This window comes from Phyllostomus discolor, chromosome 1 (genome assembly GCF_004126475.2).
Source record: "Phyllostomus discolor isolate MPI-MPIP mPhyDis1 chromosome 1, mPhyDis1.pri.v3, whole genome shotgun sequence".
NCBI classification, from domain to species: domain Eukaryota; kingdom Metazoa; phylum Chordata; class Mammalia; order Chiroptera; family Phyllostomidae; genus Phyllostomus; species Phyllostomus discolor.
The window spans coordinates 162,396,953-162,409,978 of NC_040903.2; the positions used below are offsets into that span (position 1 = coordinate 162,396,953).

General features: G+C 34.8%; 1 protein-coding gene across 2 annotated transcripts in view; it reads right to left on the bottom strand.

The window, feature by feature from the left end:
• The window catches only part of TRPM7 (transient receptor potential cation channel subfamily M member 7), a 133,102-nt gene that overhangs the window by 35,858 nt on the left and 84,218 nt on the right, over positions 1–13,026 (bottom strand). For both annotated transcript variants that reach the window (XM_036033432.1, XM_036033441.1), the window contains exons 21-23: positions 11,756–12,034; positions 5,217–5,391; positions 769–895 (exon numbers count right to left, since the gene is read on the bottom strand). In XM_036033432.1, the coding sequence (XP_035889325.1) occupies positions 769–895; positions 5,217–5,391; positions 11,756–12,034 (581 nt within the window). The remainder of the gene's footprint in view (positions 1–768; positions 896–5,216; positions 5,392–11,755; positions 12,035–13,026) is intronic.

Here is a 13,026-nt window from a genome sequence, read left to right on the forward strand (position 1 = left end):
TTCTATCTTAGTAGCTACAAAATAAGTGCAAATAAAATAAGATCCTTTTATGTACTATCAAAATAACAACCATTAAAAAGATAATACACCTAGTGTTGACAAGGATTTGGAGACATGGGCCAATTCTGACTTAAATTTTAAAAACTCTAAAAATAATTATACTGAACAGTCCTACTCTTAGAAAAACATTCTAAAGAAATACTTAGGAAGTGATAAAAAATTAATCACAATATGGTTTTATAAATAAAAAATTATAAACAATTGAATTGAGCAATATAATCTATTGGCTTGAAAAATAATGGTCTATACCATACAATACCAGGTAGCCATTAAAAATAAATGAGAGAAATATTTATTAAAGTGGGATGTTTTAAAAAGTACATAAATTATTATTTTTGAAAAGAAAAATTGCTCATATAGAGTCATAAAAATTATAGAAAGATATACATCAAAATATTAAGAAAGCGATTATTGATGAATTTTTTATTGCCTTTGTTTGTATAGTAAATGCACATTGTTTGCAACTTAGTAAAAATCCCAAATATTTAACTTTATAAAAAAACTGCATGTTAAAAGCTAATGAAGTCTCAAATTTAGAACTCATTTAATTTGAAAAAGCACACCTTATTTGTAAATTTCAAAGATAATTTTAGTAGTTTAAGCCTTGATAAAATTTTTAGAATAAAAATTTAGTTTCTCTCCTTCAAATTGAGTAGACATGTATACTAAATGATCTCATTACAATAAGCAACTGAATAAAATTCTTACTTGAAAAATGCAATAAGAAGATTGACCATAATGATATACTGTACAAAGAGGTAGACTGCTTGAAGAAATGGAGTCAACCACGTCCCAGGACCACAGATTGCAGGGACAACTGAATCATTTGCACACACTTAAGAAAGAAAAAAAAATATATAGTAATTCACCAGTAACTGCTTCTAATGATATTTATGTTTGTTGTATAAAGGAAGTTTTGATTATGTGTAAATCTGTTTTACAGATTCTAGCAAAAGTTCTGGGCAGGGAGCCACAGGAACACCAACTGAAAAGTATTCCAACACAGAAGAAATTTGTGAGGAACCTGGGTATCTGTTCTACCACTCTATTCCAGACAAGGAAATACATATACATTTCAAAAGATTTTATTTATTTATTTTGAGAGAGGGGGGAAGGGAAAAAGAAAGAAGGGGAAAGAAACATCAATGTGGGAGAGAGACATCTATTGGCTGCCTTTCACATGCCCCCAAAGGGGGACTTGGCCCACAATCCAGGCATGTGTTCCGGCTAGGAATCAAACCAGAGACCTTTTGGTTTGCAGGTCAGGACTCAACCCATTGAGCAACACCAGCCAGGGCAAGAAAATATATTTTTGAGTTACGTCTAATCTTCAAGATAGTGTTTAGCTTGAAGACCATTGAGGAGAATAATATCCCCAGACTCAGAGCCACACTGTAACATTTCCAAAAGAAAAATAACTGAACAAAAGAGTATGGTAAACTCACAGTCAATTTACAAACATAAAGATTACTGAGTTTATCCTATTATGTCACAAAAGAGAGTTTAAGGAGTGGTTCAAGTGCCTGTCAAAAATACAATGATTAGATCTGAACTCCTTGCTTTCATTAACCCCACTGGAAATGTTTCTGAAGTGAGAATACAGCTGAAAAAGAGCAAGAGCTTTAATACCCAGTACAAAGTTATGAGGAAAAAGTAAAATCGGTTTTTTAAAATCCTCACCTGTGGATATGTTTACTGATTTTAGAGGGAGGGCGGGAGGGGCAGAGAGAGAGAGAGAGAAACTTCAAAGTGAGATAGTAACATTGATCTGTTCCTTCTGGTAGTCACACAGACTGAGGATCGAGCCCAAAACCTAAGTATGTGCCCTGACAAGGAATCGAACCTACAACCTTTTGGTGTATGGGGCAACACTCCAATCAACTGAGCCATCCCAGCCAGGGCTAAAATCAATTTAAGCAGGCAAGGACTAGAATTAAATAATCATGAATGTGACAAGTTTTATATCACTTTTTATTACTGTTTTCATTTTTTATGTCTTTGTTATATTTTTTCCATTATGATCTAATCCCCTTATACCCCTCACCCCAGCAATCACCAGTACTGTCCATGTCCATGAGTCCTTTTTCATTTTTGCTTAATCCATCTGCACCCTAAACCCCTGACAGCTGTCATCCTGCTCTCTATCTATGTCCATCTCCATTTTCCTCCTTAGTTCAGTTCATTCATTAGATTCCACAAATGAGAGAAACAGCAATGAAAACCTGGAAAGGACTGAACAGGAAGCCATTAAACACAAAATATGGGCAGGCTCATAAAACCTCACCTTGTTTTAATAACATAGGACAACAACTGATGACCACTCTCTGGCCATCCCCTGACCTAATCAACTATAAAACAGATGGGTAGAGAACAACACAGGTACGGTATAGGGTGAGAAAGGAGTGAAGTAAGATGGGAGAGAGAAAGAGAGGTAAGAGAGGGCTAACAAAATGAAGACTCTACAACCCAGATGTGAAGGTCAGCAGAAGAACATCCCTGAAAAGTGGCTATATCACCTAGGTTCACAAGTCATCTAGCCTAATTGAAACAAACAAACAAACAAAAAATCTATTACCTTATGCAGAGAATGTATTCACAGTTGATTTTTGTAACTCAAGAGTTCATCCAATCCACCATGATTGGCTTAAACTAATCAATACAATACCATTACACTTGCCCTAATTCAGAGCAACTGAAATTGAAGGCAATTTGAGCAAATGAAATGAAAGAACATGTTCAATAGGAGCTTCTGGAAAAGGGATTCCCCCTGTAAGTGTACAATGGAGAGACTTCTGGCCAAGATGGAGGCATAGGTAAATACACTTTGCCCCCTTGCACAAACAAAAGGACAACAATCAATTTAAAATAAAAAACAATCAGAAATGACAGAAGGTTGAACTGTATGGAAGTCTGAAAACCAAGGAGTTAAAGAAACATTCATCCACACCAGTAGGAAGGGTGGAGATGGGGAGTGGGGGAGGAAAGGACTTCAGGCAAGGCAGCAGCAGAAGGACCAGGTGGGCGAGGTGATGGCTGGTGGACCGGGTGGTCCTACATTTGCATTCAGATAAACCAGGAGGAACAATTGGGGAGCGTGACAGACCGCAAAACCCAGGATTCCACCAGCATGGGAAAAGAAAGCCTCAAAACCTCTGGCCTTAAAACCAGTGCAGGTTTAGGTAGCAGGAGAAATTCCCAGCCTCACAGGAGAGTTAGTTGGAGAGACTCACAGGGTCCTAGAATGTACACAAACCCACCCACCTGGGAATCAGCATCAGAAGGACCCAATTTGCTTGTGGGTAGTGGAGGAAGTGACTGACAGCCGGCAGAAAGCAGAGCAAGTAGCACTGATCCCTCTCCAACTCCTCCCCCACATACAGTGTCACAACCCAGTGAAGTACATTGCCCTGCCCTAGCGAATTACCTAAGGCTCAGCCCCTTACTACATTAACAGATGCTCTGAGACAAATAAATGTGGCCCAAATGAAAGAACACATGAAAACTCCAGAAAAATAACTAAGCAACAAAGAGATAGTCAACCTATCAGATGCACAGTTCAAAACACTGATAATTAGGATGCTCACAGAAATGGTTGAGTATGGTTGCAAAATAGAGGAAAAAGTTGAAATTTATGCAAAGTGAAGTAAAGAAAAATATACAGGGAACCAACAGTGAAGGGAAGGAAACCAGAACTCAAATCAATGACTTAGAGCAGAAGAAAGAAATAAACATTCAACCAGAACAAAATGAAGAAACAAATATTCAAAAAAAATCAGGAGAGCCTTCTGGGCCAACTTTAAATGTTCCAACATCTGAATCACAGGGTTGCCAGAAGGAGAAGAGGAAGGGCAAAAAATGGAAACCTGATCTGAAAAAATAATGAAGGAGAACCTCCCCAATCTGACAAAGGAAATAGACTTCCAAAAGTCCCAGAAACTCAGAGTCCCAAAGAAGTTGTACCCAAGGAAGCACACACCAAGGCACATCATAATTACATTACCCAAGATTAAACAGGAGAGAATCTTAAAAGCAGCAAGAGAGAAGACGACAGTTACCTACAAAGGAGTTCCCATTAGACTACCAGCTGGTTTCTCAAAAAGAAACCCTGCAGGCAAGAAAAGACTGGAAAGAAGCATTTGAAGTCATGAAAGGCAAGGACCTACATCCCAGATTGCTCTATCCAGCAAAACTATCATTTAGAATGGAAAAGCAGATCAAGTGCTTCCCAGATAAGGTCAAGTTAAAGGACTTCATCATCCCCAAGCCCTTATTATATGAAATGTTAAAGGGACTCATCTAAGGAAAAGAAGATGATCAAAACTACAAACAGTAAAATGACAACAAACTTACAACTATCAACAACTCAACCAAAAAACAATACACAAAAACAAAATCAAACTAAGTAAACAGCTAGAACAGGAACAGAATCACAGAAATGGAGATCACATGGAGGGTGATCAGCAGAGACGGGGTGGGGGATGAATGGGGGAGGAGATACAGGGAATAATAAGCATAAATGGTAGGCAGAAAATAGATGGGGAGGTTAAGAGTAGTATGGGAAATGAAGAAGCCAAAGAACTTATATTTATGACCCATGGACATGAACTAAGGAGGGTGGGATGCTAGCTTGAAGGGGGGTGTACAGCAGAGGGGAATAAAGGGAAGAAAAAAAATGGTACAACTGTAACAGCATAATGAATAAAATATACTTATAAAAAAAGAGTACAATGGAAAACAGTGTCTCTTTTCCTCCTGTTCCTGTTATAGAGTCTCCTAATCATTAGGGAAACAGGTTTCCCTGTATGAATCAGACATTGTGATTACAGAGCAATGGGAAGAGAAAGAACTGACATCCTTAGCTATGAATGGAAATCCTCAAGACTGTTCTACCTCTAAACTTTGTTACGTGAGCTAATAATGTCCTTATTGTGTGAGCCACTTTCAGCCTTGTTTCTACAATTTGTAATTCAAAAAATTCTAAAATACTTTTTAAAATTAATTTTTGTTATGTTTCTTTTGGGATTAACTAATATATTTTGGGAGGGGTTAGGCTAGTAATAGTCTGATTTGTGAAAATATATAATATTATCATAATGCAGTTCTGGTTTTAAAACATAAAATAACCAAAAGATAAATTTGTAAACATAAATCCTTACCATCAATTTCATATGCATAAACTTCACCAAAAATCATCCAGTATGGATGAAAAACTATATCTTTAGCAAGAGTCCAAGATGGCTCCTCATGAGGGTAAAGTATTGCTTTTCTGGGAACACCAAAACTAAGTAATACAAGAGCCATAATCACTACAATGTAGAACATATTGGCCACCTGTTGAAAAATACACACTGTTAAATACATGGAAATTTAAACACAATGACAATATTCATCTTTTAAAAAATAGTTTCTAATGTTCTAATATAAATATAACACTGAGTTTCTTTTTATTCATAATAGCAGCATTCAGAAACATCACTATATAATCAACCTTAAGCAAGGAAATTATGTAAAAATTGATCTATGAAGCTAGGCAAGTCATGGACATCTTTTATATAATGAACTGTATCATACTTTTGGTTCTAATTGGATTCTATCGGGAGTCCATGAAGATTTTAAAGAAGTGTAGGCACATCGACTGATTCCAGGAACCAATTTTCATAAGCATTTCCTAAAACTGTTCTGTTTCTATATATTGGGTACAGACACTTTTCTACCTCCTTTGCTAACTGTCCTTTGCCCACCTCATCAAAAACAAAACAAAACAAAAAAGGCATTTTTCTCACCCATACTGAATCCTATTATGGTGCCTTGTCCTGGGCTACAAAAACCTCCTAAGAGCATGACCTGGCCGGTATGGCTCAGTGGATGAGCACTGGCCTATGGACCCAAGGGTCACCAGTTTAATTCTCAGTCAGGGTACATGCCTGTTTGTGGGCCGGGTCCCCAGTTGGGATCTCTTGGGGACATGCAAATTGATCAGTGTCTCCCTCTCTTTTTCCCTCCTTTCCTCTCTAAAAAAATAGTTAAAAAGAATTTAAACAATTAAAAAGTAAAACTGATATAAATTAAAAAAAAAAACTCCCAGGAGCAAAACAACAAACTGGATTGTCAGTATGGGTGTTGGAAACAATAAGCAATACCAACATCTGGTTAACAATTCCATTTGCACATCAGGTAGTTTGCGATTCTTTTCCTTTAAAAAAAAAAACTGAAAGAGATAAGCTGAACTGTAAAACCAATTAAATCACTAAAAATTGATTTTTATTGTTAAATCACTGTGTAAATTTTGGCATCACTACTCAGGATTTCAAAGAATTAAGTGAAGTGCCACAATAAAACTTTAATTTCTATCTACTTATTTAGGTGCACAGTGCTTAGCATTTAGGTGTAATATTCACCCATGAATAATAATCTATTGGGGGAAGCCCATAAAAATCAAGAGGCTACATTTACAATAAATCTATACTATGATCTGTAAACCAATAATTACTGCAATACTATATAAGTCAACCTAAAAATTATTATTTTCTCACATATTTTTAAAATAAATATATAGTGAAAGTAGAGATGAAAGCCAGGAATGTTAAAGGTAAAGAGGACAGTTAAGTCTAGACTGGATGTAATAATTATAAAGTATTTATTTATATATAATTTAGACTTGATCCTTCATCTTTAAAATTGTTAGACCTGTCAACAAATTTCTTTGTTAAGACTCTCTGTAACTTACAATCAAAGAGTCCTAATACTCCCCAAGACTCCATTTTCTCATTTTTAAAATAGTCATAATGCCTTCTTAGAGCATCTGAAGATAACTGAGAGAATGCATGTCCTCAATAAACAAAATATCAGGATAAAAGATTTTAAAAGGCAACTCATAAAAAATTATTCATGGCATGTGATATACTTTGGAATCCAAACATTCATTTATATATTTTTTTAAAAGCCTAAGTTAAAATTCAAAATAAAACCAAAATCTGTACTACAACATCCTAAAATTATTCAAGGTTTATGGTTGATCTTTCATAGAGGTTTCTGCATTCCCTAACTTCACATAAAGCCTATCTGAGAAACTTCCTTATAAACACTTGATCTAAATTTAATTAATAAAAAATTTAAAAATCTATTTCCTTACATCTAAATTGAGAATTTCTTGTTGGAGTTGGGAAAGCTTAGTGTTTACCATATAATTTTCATTAGTATGAGCTCTACTGAAGATGTCAACTGTGAGGAAGATTTTTCCCATTTTAATCTTACATCTTCAAGTTTTTCAAAGCTGTTTTCTCAAAAATTTTCCTACTCTGGATAAGTTCCTACCTGTTTTCCAAACTATTTTCAAATACCATATTCTTTGTAGAAGCCTTCGTGACAGAATTAGCTACTAGCTCTATGGTCTTCATACTACAGTTAACCATATCTTCCTGTAGCTATCTATCTTCATATGGTTGGCTTGTATGTTGTACTAGATTGGGAGTTCCGTAAGCATCTGGACCTGTCTTATTCATCTTTTCAGTCTCAGCTTAGTATTGGTTGGCCAAAAAATTCATTTAGTTTTTTCCATATGATGGCTCTTAGTAGAACTTAAGAGCTATATGATAACTTTAATCTCATTTGAAACAACTTTGTTAGACTTTATTGTGATATCATATCAGCATGCATTTTTAAAAAACTTATCAAAACTGGTTTATGCAACATTTTTGGTGTATTATACTTTACTATTTCAAGAAAAGTGAAAATGCAACTGAAACGCAAAAAAAGATCTGTGCAGTCTCTGGAGAAGTTGCTGTGACTGATCTAACATGTCAAAGTGGTTTGTGATGTTTCTTGGTATTATTGAGAATCTGGCAAAAAAATTTTTTGTTGTGCGGCTGCCTTATACACTAGAAAATGTTTAGCAGCACTCCTGCCTTCTACCCACTAGAAGCCAATAGCGGGAGATAGCTAACATACTCAAGATATCCAAATCAATAAAGTTATTGGTGAAAATGAAAAAATGTGTCTTTTATTTCATGGAAAAAACTAAAAGTTTTTGGCCAACTCAATATAATGCAGAGCATATAATATACAATGATAAAAGAATGTTAAGTTACTCTGAGAATCTACTATTATAAAATTCATCTCCTTTATATATTATTTATTTAAAGATATACTTTAATGAAGGATTTCTTATACTGGGCAGCACCTACTTTAAGCAGATAATTAGAATATTAACCATTTTGAAAGTTTTGAAGTGGGTGTGAATAAGGAAGATGGCACTAGGAAAATAGATAATAATGTAATAAATGATTAAAGAGGGGAAAGACATAATCCTGGTGAAAGGTGGATCTGCAGATCACAGACAAAGAAAAAAATGAAGCATATATTCAAACTCCCTATAACTGGGACAGAAGAATTGGTTGGAATATTGGGAGTAAGTACACCAGAGGCAAGATTCAGACAAAAATCAGGATAGCTCCACTTTCTCTTGGCTTCCTCTACTGTTCCCAGCTCTATCTTTTATTATGACTGTCCACTTTCATACTCCCTACACCTCCCACTTACTGTACATTACCACTGGATTAACCTGATACCACTAAGCCACTAAATAATCTGGTAGGCAATGAGAGGTGGAGCACTTTATACACTAAAACCAATTATTTCCCACAAGCCGTAACTCCCCTACATTTCCTAGAAATACATTATGGAAAGTGGATGAATAAGTACTTCTTTGATGTGACAAAGAGCAAATAGTAACTCTTCACTGGAGGAGTAGGACACATTATCCTAGAGGAAAATGTACAACATGAAAACGAAAATATAATAATAAAACTTTATATTTAAAAAACTTAAAAATCTTGTTTTCATGATGCAAAGTAATGCTGATAATCCTGTGAGCTAGCTGGGTTACTAGGAAGATAAATTTAATTGAGAAGACAGTTAATTTTCCAAGATTAAAAGAAAGGGTTTCAGAAATTCTAGAGATTTTTATATTTAATAAGAGAGCAGATATTTTAAAAGAATTGAGTAACGGCATATATATTATAGGCCTGTTTTGACAAAACTATTATATACATTTATTTGCATGAAGTTTGACACAAATAAAGATGTGATTCAAATGTATGTCATGAAGTGGAAAGGTACACCTACATCAAACTGTTAATAGTGGATGCCTCTGGATAGTAGTTTGCTTGTATTTGCTAAAATTTTCTACAATGAATAGTAATTTTAGAGTAAGGAAAAATATATTTATAAAAGCAACAGCATAACAGAGTTCGCATTTCTAACCACTGAAAATGTTTATGGCAGGAGTAGACACAATACACTTTCCATTGTTGAATACACTGTATAAAGATTTGCACACTAAACCTAATGTCTACATTTAAAAAACAAAAACTGCCAGATGGTTAAGCCTATGAGAAAGAACAAAATATTGGGCATACTACATCAGGAAAAGATTAAGTGATCTGGATGTAACTTAAAAAAATTGTTTGGATCCATGAATATGGGAGGAAAGGTAACTAAAAACATAAAACTACAGTAGTATTTCTTTAGCTGGCATTATCTTGCAAAGTATGTTAATAATGGGACAAGATTATGTGGTGGACTGGAGCTCAGAATGAGAAACACTTATGAGATTGTTTGGACTGCTCCACTTAGTTGAAAATCATCATCATAATGAACAACCTGACTGGTTGCTTTCAACATCCATACTTGGAAAAGTTACTCCAAAAAGATGAGGAAACACAAAGAAATGTCAGCTTATTTCTTTCATGGAAAAGAAATCAAATGGGAGAGGGGGACAGAACTCTTCAATGGTTTCCCCTATATTTTCCTCTTCTAAAGTCCCAGTTTTCAGTGTTTCATATAGTCCAGGCTATACCCTGTCTACTCAACTTGACTGCTAACTACTCATCATAAAAGAAGTTCTAGACAGGATGTTTCTTTTTATTCATATCCTCTCTTAAGCTTTCAGAGAATAGTTGAATCCCACTGGTTTTATAAGCACCGCCACATATTCATCTCCTTCTATGAACTCCTACATCCCCTACTCATTAATTTAATCAATAAGCAGCACTGACAGCTCACTAATATCTCATATGATTTCCTACTTTATGTAGGACTGGCTCGTAAACTTAGATTATACAATTTCTACAGGATTGGTAAAGTCAAAAAAGAGAGTTTCACAAAGTTCAGATGCAAGATCTTAACACTTGGTGCATATCTTGCATAGCAGTGAAAATATAATAAACATTAAAAACTACTTGGTGAATACCCTGGCGAAGTGGCTCAGATGGTTAGAATGTCAGCCCGATACGCCAAGACTGCGAGTTTGATTTCTAGTCAGGGCACACAGAAAAAGCAACCAATGATTGTATAAATAAGTGGAACGACAAATCAACATTTCTCTCTCTCTCAAATCAGTAAATAAAATTTTTTAAAGTCATGTTTTAAATTTATGATCTGATATAAAAATAAGAAAAATCTTAAGAATCAACCAATTAAAATGAATGTTCAACATTTTTATGTTTTTTCCCCTACTTGTAATGGCTTTATCCATCCAACCAACAACTGTTACTATGGAGAACCTACTATGTGATAGGCACTGTGATTGAGTACTGGAGATATGGAGGTGACCAAAATCAGACAAGGTTCCTAATCCAAAGAGTTTATAGCCTAGAGGAGAATATAAATATACCAATAAGAGTATAATTTAAAATAGAGTGAGACACATATTAATATTCTGAAGAAAAAAAGACAAGAGTTCCCATAAAATTATACAAATAAACTTGATCTAGCTAGAAGAGATCAAAAAACCTCCCTGAAAAAAAACTGTGTTAGAGTTAAGATTTGAAGCATAAACCTAAGTTAACTAGTCAGAAAGTCTAAGTGTTTGAGTGTAGATGAAGGTGAACATTCCAGGTAGAAAGAAAATAAACTATGATACTCTAACAGGGTAACCCTGTCTGACTAGAGCACAAATAGAAAGCCTAAAATGGGAAGAGAATAGACTTAAAAAGAAAGCAAGGAAGAGTTACTATTGGAGGAAACATGGCAAAAGGTCCACAGATCTCTCTGTAATTGTTTCTTACAACTGCATGTCAATCTACAGTTACCTCAAAATTATTACAAGTTAAAGAGGAAAAGATGGAAGAGAGGGAGTGGGGGAGGGAGAACAAACAGCCAAACTGGGCAGGGCTTATGGGTTTCATTAAGCACACTGATTGATCTCTAAGAATAACGCGAAAATATTTTTAAAATTTTTAAGAAAGGTAAGTGACATATTCAGATTTGCATTTTGAAATAATTACTCTACCTATAATGTAGATTGAAGATGAACCAGAGTAGTTGTGAGTAAATAGACTGCTAGACTACTGCAAGTGCCAGATGATGACAGATTGGTTGAGGGTAGAGGCAGTAAGGATAAAAAGAAATTCAGATTGGAGGTAAGTTTATATCTTTCATTCTTATCTCAAATATTCCGTAGCAAGTAGCATTTAAAAATTAAAACATTTCAAGATAAAACTTTTCCTGCCCTCAACCATATTCATCAAAAATATTTTCTTCAAAAGTTAATATTCCTCAGAATGGTTAGTTTGGAGTATGGAGCAAATAAACATGAAAACATTCTCTGGTTCAAGTAAAACTATGTCAATGTTTTAATGATTTTAGGAAATAATATCAATAAATCAATGATGTTATCAGATGCCTCTTAACTTACCATTTTTCCAATCATCATTACATAAGGTCCTGCCTGTTGATTTACAGCTAGAAAATCCAGCAAACGCACATACCAAAATATTATGTTAAGACAGTAAATTAATCTTCCAGCCAGAAAAACCTGATTATTATATGCATTCTCAAAGTTCCATTTTGCTCCAAATCTTAGTCCAAATCCAATGAAGAAAGAAATTATGGCAATCGTATCACTGATATTGAAGTAATCACTAAACCACACTTTAATCTTCTGGCTTATTTTCCCAGCTTCAGACATAAAGATCTAAAGGTTAAAAAAAAAAAGTTTAACCAATTTATTCCTATTAAAACATGTAACAGCATTCAACTGTATTAGAGTAGGTTTTTATATACCTTTTGGTATTTCAAAGTATTGTTGATCATCTTGACATTTGATGATGCATTTCATCACCAAGACAATTCACAGTGATATCAGAGACAGATACTACTTATCCTCATTTTATATATACGGGAAAAAAAAAATCCCACAAATGACCTGCTCGACCAACTATGAAGCTGAAAAGCTTGAATTAGAACAGTTTTCTAAATTGGAATGTGAAATACTTTTGCAAAGTTGTTTTGTTTTTCAATGAAACAACACTAGAACATCCTGGATGTTCCAAAGGTGCTTTATTTGCAGAAACTAAATAACTCAAAGGTTTAATTATCTGTACTAATCTCTTCCCTTGAATATAAAAATTAAAAAAGGTACATTGTGGGAAATAACAATACATTTCTATCTTCAAAATCATAATGTATCATAAAGTAAATACTGAAGTCTCCCTTTCACTTTTTTCCCTTAGCCAATTAAGTCTCTTTCCCACTGCAGGCAATTACTTTTATTAGGGGCATACCTCCTTTCGCTGCACTTTGCTTTACTGGCTTTATAAGTGTTGCATTTTTTCACAAATTGAAGGCAAGACCCCTAACCAGCAAAAAGATTATGACTTGCTTTACTGAGAGAGACACATTAGTAGAGTGGGTTGGAACCACCTAACCTTCAGTATCACCAAGGTATGCCTGCACTATCTAGCAGGGGTGTCCGACCTTTTGGCATCTCTGGGCCACAGTGGAAGAAGAGTTGCCTTGGACAATGCATTAAATACACAAATACTAACCAAAACTGATAAGCAAAAAAAAAAAAAAGGCTTTATGTAAATTTACAATTTCATGTTGGGTCCGCATCCCTAGCCATGTGGCCCACGGGCTGGACACCCTTGGATGAATCTTGCAGAACTGTTCTATGAATGTACATTT